At 33.6% G+C, this 21,936-nt stretch overlaps 1 protein-coding gene across 4 annotated transcripts in view; it reads right to left on the bottom strand.

The window, feature by feature from the left end:
• LOC127724656 (carnitine O-palmitoyltransferase 1, liver isoform-like) overlaps nt 1-21,936 on the bottom strand; it is a 212,107-nt gene that overhangs the window by 148,494 nt on the left and 41,677 nt on the right. For all 4 annotated transcript variants that reach the window (XM_052231687.1, XM_052231689.1, XM_052231686.1 and 1 more), the window contains 4 exons: nt 15,118-15,292; nt 9,425-9,526; nt 6,763-6,900; nt 3,600-3,677 (listed from right to left, as the gene is read on the bottom strand). In XM_052231687.1, the coding sequence (XP_052087647.1) occupies nt 3,600-3,677; nt 6,763-6,900; nt 9,425-9,526; nt 15,118-15,292 (493 nt within the window). The remainder of the gene's footprint in view (nt 1-3,599; nt 3,678-6,762; nt 6,901-9,424; nt 9,527-15,117; nt 15,293-21,936) is intronic.

Raw genomic sequence — 21,936 nt, 5'->3', positions numbered from 1 at the left:
TCTCTATTTAAAGCTGTTTTCAAGATAATAGATAAAACTTGCATTTTACCCCTAGCTGTTTTTAAGATAATAGATAAAACTTGCATTTTACCCCTATGTTCTATTTTTACCCATGTGTGCCATGTTGGTAGGCAGGCGGCGTCATCAAACACATTATTAAAACTAGATAACCTAATGATGATTGTGGCCAAGTTTGGTTAAATTTGGTCATGTAGTTTCCATACCAGTCAATCTTTGACAGTCATTCCTAAGTTCCATTGGATATTGGCAAATGACTGGTAAAGTTGGATTTGGTTCGGTAAAAGTTGTTGCTAAACTGGCCTAAATGTCTAGTACATATTCAGAATTTTTATATGAAAAATAACAAAATGACAGGTAAAAATGGTCTTTGGTCCAGTGAAGTCACCACATTAACTGGATTGAATGTCATGAAAGGTTTGAAAGGTTTGAAAGACCTTGGGAAATACTGCTATGAAAAGGAAAATGCAGGTCATAATGGGTACAAACTTTTTTCAGTTGAATTTTAGTATTTAGAGGATTTTTTTTTAGTATTCTATAACATATACCAGTTACCTACAAATATTTACAATTATGAAGTATTTGCTGAAAATTGTTGAAAATTTCAATTCATGTTTTCATTTTAACTTCATTACTGTACCGGTATTTGTTAACTATTTAAATATCAATATAAAGTAATGCCCTCTAATTGTTTCATTCACTTTGTTTTTTATTAATGAATTTTGTGAACCCCAACTATAATAAGAAATCAGCTATAGCTAATGTGCTCCTATACATAGGAGGAAGATAATGAGAAGGAAGAATTTACTGTCTACATTATGTGCAGTCCCAGGTAGACCACATGGATTTTTAATAATAACTATAAGTGACAACAAAATAAATCGTTGAAAATAGTTTAGGGACCTTTATCTCTCCTACAGATGGTTGTAAAGAGGTTCAAATTGTTTTAAAATGATTTTCATAGGATAATTGATATTTGCAAAGGCAAATACATAAATCAGACCATAGAATTGTATGTTCAACCTTTCTGGGGTACAATTAATGAGATAGTTAGCGAGTTGTTATTACCTTTCAATCAAAATAGTGTCAAAATTATGTTGTGATAGCTGTAAATCATTCAATTAAGGGCAAACTATCAAACCTGTTCAGGAAAAATTTCAAATTTGGCATTTTTCAGAGGAGCATTTTAGACATTGGAAGTCTCATGGCACTAAAACACGGGTGAAAATGGGTCATTTGATGAATTCCCGGTTAATTGATGACCCAGACGGGTATTGAAAAATCTCCGTTGAGCTGGTAAATTCATGGGTCACACCCGCAAAATACAGGTCAGTTGACAGGTATGATTTTCAAAGGAGAAGATTTGTGTAAAAGTTAATATAGGCAACAACACCGGATGCCAAGTGATGAGAGCAGGGCAAGGTGAGCTAATAAAAATAACCCAAATTAACCAGCAAATTGACAAAATTTAAGACATGCATACTTGAATTAACTGCTTTAAAGATATAAGCCAAATCTTACACAGTGCATGAGTGCATATGTATACAGACAGGAGAACTTAGAGATTGGAAATTACATTTCAGTGTGTATAGATTTAGTAGCTAATCAGGCTACTTTCTGTTTTGAGAAGTCTGTGTCAGGATAGAATAAAATAATAGTTCCAGGGACTAAACTTAATTTGTTTTCTCCAGGGGCCAGCTGGGCCCCAAAATATTTTTTTCAGGGACCAAGTTGATATGTTCATACTAATAAAATTTAACTTAAATGTTCTTTTTTCATATACTACATGTACTAATAAAGTCTTTTTAGGTAATCCTACATGTAGATTACGAGTCTGGTAAAGATTATGAGTGATTACTTTACAATATTTGAATTATTGCCACCAGAAATATATCATAAGATTTGACAATACTGATTTTAGCACATTTCCCACCAAAATTGTCTCCCTCCAATTTGAACTTCCTGTTGACATTTTGAGAAAATATGGCTGTTTCTATGAATCATTAAAAGCTATTTCAAATCCAAGCCATCCTCTAATAGTGTTGATCAAACATATTATTCAATTACTTTTTATTGGAGATTGCGTAGCAAACTAGATATTTAGATATTTATTAACGAGATTTGGGTTTCGTTTTTTCATTCAAGATTTGATAAAAACTGATGCCTGTACAAGTTATCATAAAAAATTAGCTTATAATGACTCCCTGGACAACTGGAATGCATCTCTGAAGCAATGCAGATTCAACAGTTAAGATGAAAACAATAAAAAAATAATGAAATAATGCTATAAGCTTTAAATGAGCGATAAGAAAACATGTTTAGAGAAGGGGTATATGTCAAATTGTGCCTTTGTATAGAAAATACAGTTGTCCGATTGGTTTTGGTTATTAAAATGAACTTACTAGTTTTCAGAAATTCTCTTTTTAATTTTCCTGCTTTCATTAGACAAACAGGTTTCCGTTTGGGAAAAGTTATTGTTTATATCGCAGGGGAAAAGGTAGAAATAGGATTCACTGCAAAATATTAACAGTAGCCAGCTTTATCAGGATGATAAAATATATTCGCCCAGCCAAAAATCTGGTTGCCTTAGTCGACTGGGCGACCGTTTAGTTTAGTCCCCGAGTTCTAATCTGTCCAAAAAGTGTGCTGGAAGTTGAAAAATATTCTTAAATGTAATGTATAATCATCAATATTTTAGTAGTCCTGCACAGGCATACCAAATGAAAGGAGTAAGTTCACGAAAGGTTAAAATTGGAATCTAAGATTTTGATGTATTTTATACAGGCCAAAATACTTTACATTTCACATGGAAATAGTTGTGATATTACTATTGATACAAAATAACTTCTTTTTTGGCATATCGCATTAAAAATGACAAAGTAATAATCCCATTAGTATGCACTATTTGTTTTATCTACATCAGTTTTGGTCAAATTTTCCATGATACTAAACAGTTTTTTAGCATAATTCACTTTGGCTGCCACCCCTGATCCAGAAAGTATTTGTGTCTTGGAATTCAATATCATCATTGGTAACTTTTAGTAACAGAACATTTTAGATCCTAGGTTGCGGCCAAGGGTTTCCTCAAGCTTTTAGGTCGGAAAAACACCCAAAATAATCGTATTTTGACAATATATCTAAAATGTCATGGCTATTAAGTCTAGAATGTACTCTGTATGAAAAGATTTGTTTAACCTTGTAGTAAGGCTTTTGAAATAGGGCTGTTTTATGCTCTTTGGTCGGGTTGTTGTCTCTTTGACACATTCCCCATTTCCATTGTCAATTTTACCATTTAAGAACCAAATTATGGCCATTTTGAAATTTTATGATAAAGTTGAAATTCAAGGCCATATTTGGCCTTAATTAAACCTTTCCTGAAATCTTGGCAATAAGCTTGCATAACTATAAGCATGTCTTCACAACAGTAATCCTGTCAGGAATACCAAATTGGAAAATTAGAAATCCATTCACAGCACTTTCTGCCTTTCTTTTGTCTTAAGACATAGGTATGAGATGTTTAAAAATCTGAAATTTCAGGGATAGAATAACTATGACTTTGGATTCCTCACAGTCATACTTACAATTGCATAAAAGTTGCTGTTTACCATTATAGGTGATCTTCCACTAAGGTAGACATAGTCCTCCCACCAATCTGATACCTATAAAAAAGATAATGCTTAGAAATCTTACCCTTACAAGATGGTCATACCCCCACTCAATGTTGTTGACTCTATTTGTCAGTAAATGCAAAAATTTCAGATATATGTCCATGGCATTTCAAAGAGATTTATAAGTTTTATTCAAACATGACGAAGAACCTAAGATATGGTTTATAGTTTTGCATAACCAGATGAAGCTTGGTGACATATACCAAGAAACTGTGACTTTTAGTTGCTGTGAAAAATTTGATAGAAGCATGTTTTAATGATGCACAGACTGACAGAGATAAACTAGTATACTCCATCCTTTGGAGCATTATAATAATATGTTTCTAAAACTGAATATTCAAAATCATATATACAATACCCTGAAAATCATATAAATTGGTTACCAAATGACTAAATCAGCTCAGGTCCATGATGCTATCGGAATAGATTTTATAATAGATGGTGCTATACCCGTAATTTAGGTAGCAATATACAGTTAGGAAAAAAAATTAAAATTTACACTGTCTCATAAATTTTACCATCCCCTTTTCCTTGCTTTCTTATAAATTAAGTTTACTGTTTGTGTCATATATGTGCATATACATATGTAATCAGTACCTCCCAGAGATTTGATTTTCAGTAGTTAAAATGGTTAAATATAATTTCTTTTTTGTTGTATCCATGGCAACAATCTGCAATTATTTGCTATAAAATATTGCAAAAATGGGTGCAAAGATGACTCATATTTCCCCAAAATTTGGCCGAAAATGGAATTTCAATCACTTGGAATGATACCTTTTCTGAAACTGTTTACATATATCTATCAAGAGACCAAATAAAAATCATGTCTTTAGTCTCATTTTTTCTTAAAATTGCGTCAAAAAGTTCGTGTGAAAAAAAAAGTGTTCCTAAGCATTACAATAATTTCTGGGCGGTCTGGATATGTAAATGCCGACAGTCAAACAGAAAATAGCCCATAAAACATGTAAACAATAATCTTGATGGTCCTATAAATCTTCTTTGAAGGCATAATTCGTCATTGGCTATCTAAAAATGAATTTTATTGCACAATAACTTTCATATTCGAAAAATCCACCATGTCCAAAATGTGAAACCACATTCCTAACTGTGAATTACTACCTTAAGGGAAACAGTAAGTACTATTTCAAATTCCATGGTTTTTGAAAATACTTGGGAGAACACAGTGCTAGCTGTATGTTTCACAGTTACTACTTAAGTATTCAACAAATCATTCTGCAGGTTAAATATAAAACAGTGTTATTGATTATTGACCCTTTATTCCAATCATTGTATTTGGTTTTAGATGATGTTATATTAGGTTATGTGTGCATTTGTTGGACAACAGCAGGTTAAGCAAAAGGATGACTTATCTTAATTTGAATTATTTCCATAAAATGGAATAGATAAATCTAACATATATGAAAGGGTTTAATAATGTACATAAAATGTCAAGCTGGCAGCCACATTCTTTATGTGCCTGTCCCAAGTCAGGAGCCTGTAGTTCAGTGGTTGTCATTGGTTCATGTCTGTCATATTTGTTTTTCATAAATTGTTTTGTAATAAATTAGTCGTTAGTTTTTCTCAATTGAATTGTTTCATATTTTTCATGTCAGGGCCTTTTAAAGCTGACTATACGTATGGGTTTTTCTCATTATTGAAGGCCGTACAGCTTACACTGCTTACATCCACTTCATTTGAACTTTGGTGGATAGTTGTCTCATTGGCAATCATACACCATCTCCTTATTTTTACAGTGAATGACCTTGTCATTCCAAGAATGCATTAGATTCAGTTTGCCCATAAAACATTCAAATGACATCAGAAACCAACGTAAGTAAAACAAAATGGAAAAGATACAAATCAAACATATTGGTTCATTGATTCCTAAATTCTTATTTTAAGTCATAATCTATCTTATCTGCAATTCATACATTTTCCCTTTGATCTTACTGCCTAATATTATTTAGATCATGTACTAGTGTTATTAACTAGCTGTTTCTGTATTAGCCCTGTTATAGATTCGAGGTTAGCTGTATTGGACCCGAGACTCGAAGAGTCAAGGGCCAATACAGCTGACAGAGAATCTATAACAGGGCCAATACAGAAACAGCCAATTCATAACACTTTTATTAAATGATTTCAATTCTTTCAATTAGAATAAACTTAGAAACTTACCGTGAAGAAGATACAGAATTTCATATCTGAACTTGTCTTTTCGCATTCACGTCTATGGATTTTTTGTCAACATTGTCAGATGTAATTTCTGATTTCTCGTCCAAGTACTTAATATTATGCTATTACAATTCATTTTATCTAGCAAATATATAGTAGCTGGGAAGAATAAATCAGACAGCTTGAATCGTCTGCGTTCTGATGATTGATCAACAGAAATGAAACAGTGTTAATAATCGAAAGTTGTACTTGAAAAGGCTGTGAAATATTTCCGTTTCAAGACGTCAAGACGTTATAAAACACTGAACATCATTTAAAAACTTTTTATTTTAAGATTTTAAGTTAAAAAAATATAATACAAATGTTTTTTTTATACATAACGATATGTCCAAAGTTAAGTAAGGCGTAAGAAAATTTAAACTGGAAGTGAACGTCCCTTATTAGCCCATGGGCCAATATGGCTTTTTTTCCGTATGGCCCTGTCTGAAAAGCAATATTAACTCTTGATTTATATCGATAGTGCAACGTCATCAGTATTGCACATGCTGATTTATCCGTATTAGGGCTGATTTGCTCATATCATTAAATAAAAGAAAATATTAATCAAATGACATCATGTATTAGTGCAGCAACATCACATGATCATGTCCATCCGCATCAATATATCAATGAAATTCACATTCCTCTGGACACTACCAATATTAATATGATTATTTTTTTCAATATGTAAACAAAGCCATGAGAGCACTTACAAGACTGGAAGGACAGACAAAGACATACAACTGGTATTTCTCTATGCCCTGGTCAACTTTGTTGCAGGGGGCAATAATATTTGTGTAATTGTGACCAAACAAGTTATGAATTGTCCACAACTATAGTCATCAGTATTTTACTATGTACTCACATAATTAGTAGCCCACCATGATTTGAGTACAAGATATCTGTTAAACTTTTTCCCTGTTCCTTCTTGAAATTCCTTGCTGAGTTTTTCCATTCTTTGATATTTTTCATCCTCCATCAGTGGTTTTACTGATCTTAAATACTAAGAGTTAAATAAATAAACATTGTGGATAAGTTTCATAACATTTGGTTGAGGCAAACTAAAGTTAGAGAACGGAAACAAAACATTCAGCAATTTTTCCATTTGTAAAGGGCATAACTCTCGAACGGTAAAAGTGATGCCACCAAAATTCAAACTCAATCTGTGTTTTGTGGTTATAAGCATTGTGGATAAGTTTCATAACATTTGGTTGAGGCAAACTAAAGTTAGAGAACGGAAACCAATTTTGGAACGTACAGATAGATGTACAGACGGAAGGACGGACGGACATGGTAATTCAATATGCCCCCCAACTTTTAGTTGCGGGGCATAAAAAAAAAGTCAATTACAGGAATTGAATGATAAGAATATTTTTATTACACTGTAGTAGCAAGAAAGCTTTGGAGTATCAAAAGCAAATGACCACTTTTCAACTTTTCTTATGATTCTGGAGAAGAATGTGTCCTGTTCTATGCAAAGATTTTGAGGATCAGATCTAATTGTGAAATATGATCTGGGTGAAGACCATATTATAATTACATGTCAAACATAAATATACTCTTTATAACAATGTCATATATACAAATTAATGTTGACTGCTACTGGTATAATTAATCGTTAACAAGACCAACACTAGGTCTGGAACCGCATGCAATTCATTGAGGTAATATGTATACTGGAATATAACTGATCATTACCTTTCACTGACGACAAGAAAACTTTGACGAATGAAAATTTTCCATATATAAAAAGTCTTGTAAAATTTCAAACTATCGGCAAACAGGAAGTAGATACATTGCAGATGTAAAAATTGCTTACTCACTTCAACTCAACATGATCAAGCTGCAGACCAAATATCAAAATCATTCCCTTCAATAAGAGCTGAGAAAAATTATAAAATATTTTACCTTTTACAATGAGTGTTGTAAAATGTCAAACTGTTGACATACAGGAAGTGGGTATATACTGAAAATGTAACAAGCATTCTGTGAGTATTGCCTGGCAATACATAGTCCCCTACCGGTTAAAAATTCACTTTACTGGAACAAAATGCTAACTTGATCTATAACTTGTCATAGTGTAAACTATATAACAAATATCAAGTCAATATCTTCAAGCATGACGATAAAAATGTGGAAAATTGATTATTTGAGTGAATTTTCTAAGTCCAAGGACCATAACTCTGCAGAAAATCATCAGACCGGAACAAAATTCGACCTTGATCTGAAACTTGTCATGATAAAACTATATACCAATCATCAAATCAATATCTTCAAGCATGACAAAAAAAAGTGTGAAAAACTGATTATTTGAGTGAATTTTCTAAGTGCAAGGACCATAACTCTGCACAAAATCGTCAGACCGGAACAAAATGTCAAACTTGATCTGTAACTTGTCATGATTAAACAATACACCAAATATCAAATCAATATCTTCAAGCACGAAGAAAAAAAGTGTGGAAAACTGATTTGCCGGACTGAAGTATGGACAGACAGACTGACAGAGTGCAAACCTAAAGTCCCCTTAGACTCGACGGTAGAGGACTAAAATTGTTTACAACCTACAAAACAATATTTTTAACCTACAGACCAAATATTAAATCATTCCCTTGAATGGGAGCTGAGAAAACATTGACGAAAATTTTCCTTATACAATGAGTGTTGTAAAATTTCAAAATATCAGCAAACAGAAAGTGGATACATGGACCCTAAATAGCTGTCAAACTGATATGTACTGATAGTAATGCAACTTTATACAAAATATCATTGATTTATCACAAGTAGTTCCTATCAAACTGACTTGAGCAGAAAACTTAACAATTATTGACGCATCCTCCTCAGCCGTTGCCACCTGAAAAGATATACCTATGTCGCAGACATAACAAAAACATGGCAAGAATTGGAAACGTGAGACCGGATGGATGGACAGAAGCACGCCTGGTATTTCTATGTCCCAGCAATGCATCGAGGGAGGGACACAAATATATTGTGATTTAGTTTGTTATAAATTTTGGTTTATCTGCACAGCTTATATTGAGCAATCTGAATTCATGACGGAGACCTTGATTTTTTAGAAAGCAATTGGACTGTAAGATTTAGTGATTTCAGAAAAAAATTTGTTTCCACAATACTCAACAAATCCCTGTTAAGAAAAGATAACATTGTCACTTGATCAAATATGACAAAAAAAGGCACTTAGGCTTCTTTCAAAGCTTCAAGGGCCTCGGTGGCCGGGTGGTCTAAGTAGTTACTACTGTAATCACTAACCAGTCAACACTGAGGTTGTGAGTTCGAACCCCACTCGTGCAGGTGCACTAGACTCCAATCTTAATTGACTAGGATTGTCAGTTTTCCTATCGAAGGTCGGTGATTTTCTCCGGGCACTCTGGCTTCCTCCACCAATAAAAACTGGCTGCCATGAAATAGCCCAAAAGCAGTGCTTAAAAGTGGCGTTAAAACACCAAAAATCAATCAAAATCAAAGCTTCAATGTTATCTATTATGCAGTTTATCATGAAAGCAACATACCTTATTGACTGTCTCTTTCACTGAAGGCACAAATAACTTTGGTAATGAGAACTGATAGCTCATCAATAAAGGTTTTCTTCCTCCTAATATCTTAACAGTAACCTGTAATAATATTGTAATATGCTGTCTAGATACTGTTAACCACTTAATTTTACAAACAAATTATTTTTTTAACTTAAGTGAGTAGAAAAATGTGCTCCGCCTGTAGCAGCTGGATACAACTGCAGAGGTCGTATGGACACAATATTCAAGCTTGATACAGCTCTGAATTTGGATAGTGGTTAAATATTTGACACATTAGAGATTTCTGACAAAGAATAAATGTGGTCAGATAACTTAAAAATTTGAAATGGGACATTTAATCTACTTAATGGTCCAATATCCAAAATCTAATTCCATGGTTAGATTCAGCATATAAAAAAAAAACATGAATTCAAACAAAGTTTAATTTTGGACCCTTTTTACGTAAATATGGACTAATTTGAAAACAGGGCTCAAAATTAAAAATCTGACTGCACAATTAAATTCAGAATATCACAGAACTACCAGAATTCAGTTTTTGATGAAATCAAACAAAGTCTAATTTTGGACCCTTTGGACCTCAATGTAGACCTATTTTAAAATGTCCAAACATTCAATATAGTAATACATGGTAAAAACCTCAAACAATTCAAGACCTTAAATTAATCCTCATTGAAATTGGTTAAAAGATTTGTATTTATCTTCAATTGAAGATTTCTTGCTGTTGTCCAATACTTTGCTGTTGCGCAATACTAAAGTAAATCTGTTTACAAACTAAATATAATCATTTACACACCCTGTTTGGTGTGTATCTCCTGCCATATCAGTTTTTGTTGTTTCTTTATATAGATCAGAAATAAATTATGTTAGAACCAGCTTAGCCAGTATTAGAAAAGTCTTGTTTTTGGCCAATAGTTAAAGCCAAAACCCACAAAATCGACCCCAACCTTCTGTGTGTGGTATGGAACCTTGTGGTACAATTTCATAGAGATCCATTGACTAATACTTAATTATTTGTCCGGAAACTAGAAAAATCTTGTTCCTCCCCCAATTTCCTAAACAGTTGGGAGCATAACCCCTAAAATCAATCCCAACCTTCCTTTTATGCTATTGAACCTTGTGATTAAATTTCATAGAGATCCATTCACTTATACTAAAGTTATTGTCCGGAAACCAAATGTCTTCAGACGACAACATGATAGCAATATACAAACGCAAATTTTTGTAAGGGGTTCCGTGGAACCCTGTGTCTCACCTGCAATGGCTGCTGTCAGTGTAAAAGTGTAATAATGACCTAAGAAGTGAGTCCATTTATCAGCAAAATACAGAATTTAAAAAAAATATCAAACATTTTTTTAGATGATATTTCTTGGTCTTAAAGATTAGCTTGTGTCCAAGTTTCATAATAATCCATGAAGGTTTACAAATTTATCATGTCTAAAAAATTCAATCCCAGACTGTCTTTTAATGTTAACTGTAAAAAAACTATGTCCATCTATCAGAAAAATACTGAAATGAAAAAGATATATTTTCAAAAGTTTGCTTCAGACATTATCTCTTAATCATAAAAAAGCTTTTGCCAAAGTTTCATAAACTTGTATGAAGGTTTGACAAGGTACTTGATGTGTAACAAACTTTAACCCCAGACTGTATCTACTGTCAGCATAAAATTCAGAAAAAGACAATCTGAGGGACAGCAACATTGCTTATTAATTCAAAGTCATGATCTAGTAGGCAGGGCCTGAAAACGGTTGACAACTGAGATGTACATATAAACTTAACATTGAAAATTGCTAATTAATTCAAAGTCACTGGACCATAGCCTAGGAGGCAGGGCCTCAAAATAGTCGTCAAATTGACATGTACTGATAGTAATGCAACTTTATAGAAAATATCATTGATCAATCACAAGTTGTTCCTATCAAACTGACTTAAGCAGAAAACTTAACATTGATAGTTGCTAATTAATTCAAAGTCACTGGACAATGTCCTAGAGGGTAGGGCCTCAAAATAGTCATCAAACTGATATGTACTGATAGTAGTGCAACTTCCTACAAAATATCATTGATCTATCACAAGTAAATCCTATAAAACTTAACATTAATCAAAGCCTTAAAGGCTGTTAAAACAATTGCTGCCTAGTTAATGTTTTCGTGACTTTTATTTTTCATCCTCATGTAAAAGAATTTAACCTGAGAGGAGTCTTGTCTAGTGTGAAGTAAGGCTATTTTAACTTTATATCAATAAAAGACTTATCCAGCAGAAAGTTATTTTTACGATGTTTTATATTTCCCAGGGGGATGACACGTTTACCTGGCTTACCATGGAGGCAAATATATGTGTGGAAACGTATAACTCCCGAAGAAATCATAATAGATTATCCCCTTGTAGAGTGTTTATCATTGGGCAATAATAAATCCATGCACCTGGCTTCATTATCTTTAATGCTTTAATTTTAATTTTAATTATATCATAATTGGTTTAAATTTAACCATTTTGTTGATTTCAACTTTGGTGACGCGATTGTTCTACCGAACTATAGTTTTTTATAATAAGAATCATTCATTAATTATAACATACATATTAAAGATTTTGAAGATGGGACCAGTTTCTGAAATCTTCATGAAATGCATGTTAACTGTCGATTGACTAGGAACTGTCTTACGCTTTACCCCTTCTTTCATCACTATAGCCAGGTTTATTTTAAATTTGTTGGTTTTTACGGATTCTTCACATGAAAAAGTCTGGTCTGTCGGTCGGAAAAAAAAAGAAAATAATTAGGGAATGTGTCCATGGGACACAGATGATGCCCCCGCTTGCATATCATATAACATTATAAAGGGACATAACTGAAGAATAGTAAAAGTGACGCCACCAAAATTCAAACTTGCTCTGTATTTTGTGGTCATAAACATTGTGTATAAGTTTCATAATATTTGGTTGAGGCTCACTTAAAGTAGAGAACAGAAACGAAAAATTCAGCAATTTTTCCATTTGTAAAGGGGCATAACTCTAGAACGGTTAAAGTGACGCCACCAAAATTCAAACTTGATCTGTATTTTGTGGTAATAAGCATTGTGTATAAGTTTCATAACATTTGGTTGAGGCTAACTTAAGTTAGAGAACGGAAACGAAATATTCAGCAATTTTTCCATTTGTAAAGGTGCATAACTCTAGAACGGTTAATGTGACGCCACCAAAATTCAAACTTGATCTGTGTTTTGTGAAATTAATATTTGTATGTTTTGAAAATGTCCATAATTATTGACGAGTATATACTTACATTTTTCACAATTTTACCCTTGGAAAATATGTAAATAGATTTTTATTTCATCAAATCTTTTGCTGGAATTATTTACATTTTCATAAATATCATTCTTTACAACAGAAATGTTATTTATAAACAAGTGTGTATACACGTAAGGGATTAGTAATGACTAGTATATCACTGTCAGACTCAAGATGAACAATATGTACACATGATGTATATTACAGCTGATAGTTTTTAAATGGAAAGTTACATGTTACCGGCCATGTACACTGATACGCTCAGAAGTGAAGCGATGCATGAACCTGCATTATGTAATTGTGTAATAAGAGTTTTTAAGCCCCACAGGAAATCACTTGAATACCTGGATGTGTTACCTCACAATACCTCTGGGAATAATTATTTTAGCCATTCTGGTGATTAAATAAGGGAAGGTCCAAATTTATTTAAATAAGTTCATTACAAAAAAGAATTATGAACAAATTAGATTTTTTTAAACAATTTTACACGGAACACTTAATTATGACTTTGAACGTAGTAATCGCCCTTAACTAATTCCCCATTATATTTATTTGTTTCATAAACTTAGTAAAAAAAAAAACAGTTTAAAAACGACAAACCATAGTTATTTAAAAATAAATGGGGAATGTGTCCATGGGACACAGATGATGCTCCTGCTTGCATATCATAAAAAGTTATAAAGGGACATAACTGAAGAACGGTAAAAGTGACACCACCAAAATTCAAACTTGATCTGTATTTTGTGGTAATGAGCATTGTGTATAAGTTTCATAACATTTGGTTGAGATCAACTAAAGTTAGAGAACGGAAATGAAAAATTCAGCAATTTTTCCATTTGTAAAGGTGCATAACTCTAGAACGGTTAAAGTGACGCCACCAAAATTCAAATTTGATCTGTGTTTTGTGGTAATAAGCATTGTGTATAAGTTTCATAACATTTGGTTGAGGCAAACTAAAGTTAGGGAACAGAAACAAAAAATTAAGCAATTTTTCCATTTGTAAAGGGGCATAACTCTAGAACGGTTAATATGATGCCACCAAAATTCAAACTTGATCTGTATTTTGTGGTAATAAGCATTGTGTATAAGTTTCATAACATTTGGTTGAGGCTTACTTAAGAGAGAGAACGGAAACCAACTTTGGGACGTACTTACATACAGACGGACAAGGGTAAAACTTAATGCCCCCTCCGCTACGGTGGGGGCATAAAAAATAGATATCCAATGGGCCGACTTTTCGACTCTTAAACCAGGGACAAAACTTAAAAGGAGCCCAGTCGCCCATGGCTCCTAGATTTTGAGCTGGGCCCTAAACTTTCAGTTGAACATATAGAAACTAATTATGAAATATCTGGTCTGGGCTCCCAGCTTGAAATTCGTAAGTTTAGTTCCTGTAAACCTTTTTCTAACATTTTTCCGTATCAAGTTAGTAAGAAAGGTTGCACAACCATATCTGATATAATCCCTTTTTGTGACCCGGGAAACTGTTTATGCTTTTGTCATCACCTTGTCGGATAAAACAACCGTACGCTTGACAAGATATCGACACTCAATTTCGACTACGTTAGTTACTGCTTGTTTTGGTCCTTTGTGGTTTATAGGTATCACATGGTTTCTTAAACCGGGAAGCTGTCAAGATGGCGACATGAAGGGAATTGATATTCTCAATTTAAAATCGATGGTGATCTATCTAGCAGAATAAAACGTTAATATTTATGAATTTGTGATCTTTTATACATAATGAACATAATATCAATTTTTCATTTTTTGGCGAAGTTTCCCTTTAATTCAGAGTCACCTAGGGGGCAGGGCCTCAAAATAAGTCATCAAACTGATGTGAACTGATAGTAATGCAACTTAATATTAAATATCAATGATGTATCACAAGTAGTTCCTATCAAACTAACTTGAGCAGAAAACTTAACCATTGTTGATGCTGTCATCACTGTCACCAGAAAAGCAATCCCTATGTCTTGCTTTCTGCAACTTTTGTTTCAAACAAGACAAAAACTTGTACTACTAATAGGGGTGTTCTCCCCACAGTCTGTACTATCAAAAACTTGGCAGGATAAATGGCAAACAATAGTTGAGTATTTGCCAAATATCAGTATAAATAATTAACTGTTCAGTAACTGTACAAATTTCAATAAAAATTTATCGTTTCTGTTTAATAAAATAATCCAGTATCTACATGTATATTTATCAAATACATTTTTAAATTTTAATATTTTCAGAGTTTAGTGTGTTTCTTATTGTTTTGTTTTTTTATCTAAGCCACAAAAGTAATGCCTGATATTCTTGTTATTCAATCATGTAAGAGTAACAATGAAATAAGATGAAAACTCTTCAAAAGAAGCAAAGTACATGTGTAGTTAAACACTTACAATCCAAATTTTGGTTTTTAATGACATTGGTCCTCTTGCTTCATACATCCATTTGTGATATCTTAGCAATACCCGTAATGACCATTTGATGATAATTATCTTTGCTAACCATAAATAAGTTGCATATAAAACACAGCTGATGTAATGTACAATGGCAGGAGATTGGTCTGTAAATCTGAAAATATTAAGACAAAACTAAACTCTGGAAATCACTCATACAAAACCAAAATTATTAACTGAAATTTAAGTATCTGAAATTGGAAGCAACAGGGGTGCAGAAGATGAGTTGGAGTTTTTATGTATATTATTAAAAGGACGTTTTTGTGTAATGTACTGGGTTTTTGGGGGGTTCACATTTGTAGAAATTCAGGTCAAATGATGGTCATTGCTGATATTGTTTAGGGTTTACAGACATATACCGTTATTGCTTCTGTGACCTTGACCTTTGACCTATTGACCTCAAATTCAGTAGGAGTCTTCCCAAAGAACATTATCAATCTAACTTTGATATCGATTGGATGTGTGGTTCAAATGATATTGTCCGAAAAACCAAATATTTACCCTAAAAAATTCGTATATGAACAGCTACTGAGACTTTAACCTTTGACCCAGGTACCTCAAAATCATTAGAAGTTTATTTCATGCAAAGGCCAATTATCCACAATAGACAGGTAAACATTGATTTATGGCTCAAAAGGTAATGTTGGGAAACAAAACTTGCCAAATATGAAAGATTATTTAATGTTTACAATTAATAGGGGCTTGTTCTTTCCAAGGAGCAGGAATAATTCAGTAAAGATTAAACATATGGTTCAAAAGATATCATTCAGAAAACAATATATATGTTCTAATTTCTTTTGCTGCTGTGACCTTAACCTTTCACCTAGTGATCTCAAATCATAAGGGGTTTTCTCTAACCCATGGGGCATTATCAAACCAAGTTGGTAAAGATATTGTTTATGGCTCAAGTTATTGTCTGTGTATCAAAATGTTGACATCCTGACACCTGTTATTCCCTTTTTGTTAGAGCTTTACATTACTTGACATTCTATTTGGAAGGGTATTTAATGATTGTTTATACTGCAAAAAAAAGGCTTGCCAAGGAGGGCGACTTAGAAATCCAGTGATATTGTATTTGATGGCCAACATAAGCAAAGTGACAGGACTTCTTAAATATTGTTCCCCATCACCATGAGCATTTAAAGTAGGTTGGGTACGTTATTGATCTATTTGTGTAAAATGGCAGACAGGTAGGTTCAATGTTTGTCAAAAAAAATTCAAGAATAATGGACACCCATGAATTCAAGGATTTGCAAAAATTGTCTCCTATGACATAGTACCATAAAGTATCATGTTATGGTTTTATTTTATATAGATATTGTGACATTTATTGACAATACATGTTTGTTAAAGTGAATTATTTTAAGAACAAGAAAAACTAATATTTGACAATTAATTAAATAAACAGCTGCGCCATGAGCGCATGATACGCCCGTCGTCTTGTGTGTGAATTTTTATGCAATAAGCATAAATAGTTTCTGACATACGGCGTGACATGCGAAAACCCCCTTTTTTTTTTACAAAAAACTCAATATCTCTAAAACAAAATTTTGAATCAAAACCAAAAAGTATACAGATCTTTAGATTAATATAACTAAGAAGTGTGTAAAATTTTAAGCAATAATCATAAATCGTTTTTGAGATACAGCGCGAAATGTGAAACCCCCCCCTTTTAAAAAAAAAAAAAATCAATATCTCAAAAATAAAATTTTGAATCAAAACCAAAAAGTATACAGATCTTTAGATTAATATAACTAAGAAGTGTGTAAAATTTTAAGCAATAACCATAAATCGTTTTTGAGATACGGCGCGACATGTGAAAAACCCCTCCCCCTTTTTTTACAAAATACTCAATAACATAAAAATAAAATTTTGAATCATCACCAAAAAGTATACAGATCTTAAGATTAATATAACTAAAAAGTGTGTAAAGTTTTAAGCAAAAATCATAAACTGTTTTTGAGATACGGCGCGACATGTGAAAAACCCCTCCCCCTTTTTTAACAAAATACTCAATATCTCTAAAATAAAATTTTGAATCATCACCAAAAAGTATACAGATCTTAAGATTAATATAACTAAGAAGTGTGTAAAGTTTTAAGCAATAATCATAAATTGTTCTTGAGATACGGCACGACATGTGAAAAAAAACACACACCTGTTTTAGTTACTAAGTCCCGTAACTCAAAAAGTTTTAATCTTATTTTCACCAAAAAGTATACAGATCATTTGACCATCATAAGAAACAACTATGTTAAGTTTCATGAAATTTGGATAAGTCATTCTCAAGTTACGGTGTGACATGTTTACGCCGGACAGACAGACAGACAGACAGACGGACGGACGCCGGACATTTGTATACCATAATACGTCCCGTCAAAAATTTGACGGGCGATTAAAAACAAGTTTATACATATTACTGATAAGTAGATGTTTATATATATATACCTAAAAACAATAATCAGTCTCATGTACCATACCACATTTATGGAGAAGACTTCATAAGTATGATTTACTTGTGTCTCATCCATTTTGCTGATATTTAGCAAATAAAATATGTTTAAACTAAACCACATTTATCTATAACTAATATTGATTCTATGAATAGAAATGGAAGTGTTTTATTTTGGAGGAACCCATATGCTTGCCATTATCAATACTAAAATATCATATACAAAACTTTTAATAACTATTTCTAATTTTATTAACATACTAATACTAAGACACAATTGTATAAACACTATACAAATATCATATTCACAAACAATTCTAAAATACATGAAATCACAATAATTGTATCATTTGGCTTTCTAGGGGGCTACTCATTAAAACTTACAATAAAAATAATTAAAACAAGAAATGATTGTAACAGGATGCTGTTACGAAGTCTCCCAAACGAAGCTCCCATAATTCGTAATTCCCAGGGTCGCCTGACATTGGGCAACGTCCAGTGAAAATTGGTTTGGTCCAGTAAAGTTATATGCATTAGTGATGCCTGGGGACTAACCTTGTATATCATTCAAATCATCTTGGCATGACAAACCAGAATATATATGGTTTAGGGGTGGGGATCTCGACCATTTACAAGATACTAGAACATTGGGGGTGGGGAGGAACCCCTGGGGACTGGCCCTATACGTCATTCAAATGTTCATTACATGACAAATAGGAATATATATGGTTTAGGGGTGGGGATCTCAACCATTTACAAGATATTAGAACATTGGGGGTAGGGGGAACCCCTGGGGACTGACCGTATACGTCATTCAAATGTTCGAGACATGACAAATAGGAATATATATGGTTTAGGGGTGGGGATCTCAACCATTTACAAGATATTAGAACTTTCTCAAATGGCAGGGGGTCGGGATGACCCCTGGGGACTAACCCTGTATATCATTCAAACCATCTTCGCATGACAAACCAGAATATATATGGTTTAGGGGTGGGGATCTTGACCACTTAGAAGATATTAGAACTTTCTTAAATGGCAGGGGGTGGGGGTGACCCCTGGGGACTAACCCTGTATTTAATTTGATGTGCTTTATCATGACAAACCAGAATATATATATGGTTTAGGGGTGGGGATCTCGACCATTTACAAGATATTAGAACTTTCTCAAATGGCAGGGGGTCGGGATGACCCCTGGGGACTAACCCTGTATATCATTCAAACCATCTTAGCATGACAAACCAGAATATATATGGTTTAGGGGTGGGGATCTTGACCACTTACAAGATATTAAAACTTTCTTAAATGGCAGGGGGTGGGGGTGACCCCTGGGGACTAACCCTGTATTTCATTTGATGTGCTTTATCATGACAAACCAGAATATATATGGTTTAGGGGTGGGGATCTCGACCATTTACAAGATATTAGAAACTTTCTCAAATGGCAGGGGGTCGGGATGACCCCTGGGGACTAACCCTGTATATCATTCAAACCATCTTAGCATGACAAACCAGAATATATATGGTTTAGGGGTGGGGATCTTGACCACTTACAAGATATTAGAACTTTCTTAAATGGCAGGGGGTGGGGGTGACCCCTGGGGACTAACCCTGTATTTCATTTGATGTGCTTTATCATGACAAACCAGAATATATATGGTTTAGGGGTGGGGATCTCGACCATTTACAAGATATAAGAACTTTCTCAAATGGCAGGGGGTCGGGATGACCCCTGGGGACTAACCCTGTATATCATTCAAACCATCTTAGCATGACAAACCAGAATATATATGGTTTAGGGGTGGGGATCTTTACCACTTACAAGGTATTAGAACTTTCTTAAATGGCAGGGGGTGGGGGTGACCCCTGGGGACTAACCCTGTATTTCATTTAATGGGCTTTATCATTTAGAACATTTTCAATTAAAAAGATTGTGTCTATCACAAACGGTTTTCAATTTATAATCATTTGAAAATTTAAAAAAATAAAATCCCATAGGGTTCTATAGTAAAACCCTCTTTTCTTTTTGCCCCTCAAAGTACCCCTTTATAAACCCCATTGCACAAACAAAACCCTGATTGCACCACTAGACATGTTAGTCTAACATATTGTGAAACCCTAAGTTAATCTGACAAGCGGTTTTGGAGAACGGGTGCGGACAAGTTCAAATTTAAAAGCGGCGGAAGAAGAAGAAGAAGAAGAAGAAGAAGAAGAAGAAGAAGAATAATAATAATAATAATAAGAACTGAGCAAAAACAATAAGTCTTCCCAAACTTCGTTTGGGAGACTTAATAACACAACTCAAATACACTACCTACTCATTAATTGCCTAAATTATGCACCTGTGGTAGATCCCAGACAGGTGCATGGTGATGCTTTTTTGTTCATAATATAAGAACCTGTGGTAGAGCCCAGACAGTTGAAATTTATTAGACCCTGTGGTAGAACCTAGACAGGTAAAAATTCTTGAAACCTGTGGTAGAACCCAGACAGGTGAAAAATGCAATAACCTGTGGTAGAACCCAGACAGGTGAGCATTAAAAACATACATGTATAAGAACCTGTGGTAGATCCCAGACAGGTGTATTATTATAAATGAGAATTCCTGTGGTAGATCCCAGCAGGTACAAATAACTAATTTAATTATGACCCTTAAATTAAACAAAGCCTTAATTATTTATAAGATGTATTAATGAATTGGGGGAAAATAATTTCCCTGAAATTAAGTTGGCCAAATAGAACGAGTAGCATGAGTGAAAGCCCCCAAGAATTGATAAATATTTATTGTTTCAAAAAATTAAATAGACCATCAACATTGGTGAATGTACTTGAATATAATTACATGTATGAAAATTTAAACAACAAACAAATAAAATAATGATTTAACAGCAATAATAAAACAAAAATTTACAAAATTTAATTCTTAAAATATTTTACGCCTTTGATTCAAAATAAGGAAAACACATCTTATATGTGCTTGTGAACAGTTTCTGTGTTAGTTCTTTTATAACGTATATATAGCAACTGGATGACCATCTACTTAATGTCTGCATAAAATTTACTATTATAATATCCTAATCTGCACAGCAAATCTGGAAGCAGAGATATAAATCTATCTCTAGACAAAGAAGTGTATTCATACTCATTACTAAGAAAAGACAGGTAGGAAATGTGCTACCACACAGGTTTGGACAAGTATTAGCTAAATATGTTATAAAAGAAAGTAATGCTTCTAATAGACCAATCTAATTCTATGTTGTTAAAAGGCATACGTGCTGCACATTTGGAGTTTGTGATATTCGTAGAAACCCATACCTGGGTAACAAGTGGCCATATCAATGTGATCCCTCCTATAGGAATCAAACTCACTTCTCCTTCGGGGGAAGACAGAGCACATTACTTTATATATATATACTAAAAGCTTGAATTAACTCCCCCAATGGATAAAGATCTAGTGAGCCTAGGGTCAGATTTGTAATGTTATCGCCCCTATTGAACGTTTCATTCGTTTCAGACCCCACAAAATAAGGGTTGAGTAAGTTCATACCTGACGTGATGTTTTCCTCAGCTGGGGAGAAAGGCAGTGATTCAGCTGCATATCACCTTGTAGTCTGGAAACCACGCACTTCCTGTTTTTTGCAGCACCAGATAGAATAAAATGCTCCGCTGGGTGCAGCTTGATACGACCGCAGAGGTCGAACCCTGAACAGTTGGGGCAAGTATGGACACAACATTCAAGCTTGATACAGCGCTGAATTTGGATTGTGATTAAATATTTGACACAGCATAGGTTTCTGACACAGAATGAATGTGGTCTAAGAACTTAAAATTTTTTAATTTACCTATTCAAACCATATCTTTATTATTTGCTTTTATATATAAATCAGAAATAACCAATTTAAAATGGAAAATTTTAAAGAAAAAAAAAATCCCTCCCCCAAATTTTTTGAAACCCGTAATGATTCATCACCCCCAAACTCAATCCCAGCCTTCCCTTTGTGGTATGGCACCTTGCAGTACAATTTCAGAGAGATCCATACACTTGAACACAAGTTATTATCTGGAAACTAGAAAAATGCTTGTTTTTAGGCCCCTTTTTGGCCCCAAATTCCTAAACATTTAGGGCAATTACCCCCAAACTCAAACTCAGCTTTCCCTTTGTGATAAGTACACTTTCATAAAGATCCATACACTTACACACAAGTTATTGTCCTGAAACTAGAAAAATGCTTGTTTTTTTGCCCCTTTATGGCCCCTAATTCCTAAAATTTTTAGGCAATTACCCCCAAAATCAATCCCAGACTTCCC

This window comes from Mytilus californianus, unplaced genomic scaffold, assembly GCF_021869535.1.
Source record: "Mytilus californianus isolate M0D057914Y unplaced genomic scaffold, xbMytCali1.0.p SCAF_14, whole genome shotgun sequence".
Taxonomy (NCBI): Eukaryota; Metazoa; Mollusca; class Bivalvia; order Mytilida; family Mytilidae; genus Mytilus; species Mytilus californianus.
This window is presented reverse-complemented; position numbering and strand designations above follow the sequence as displayed.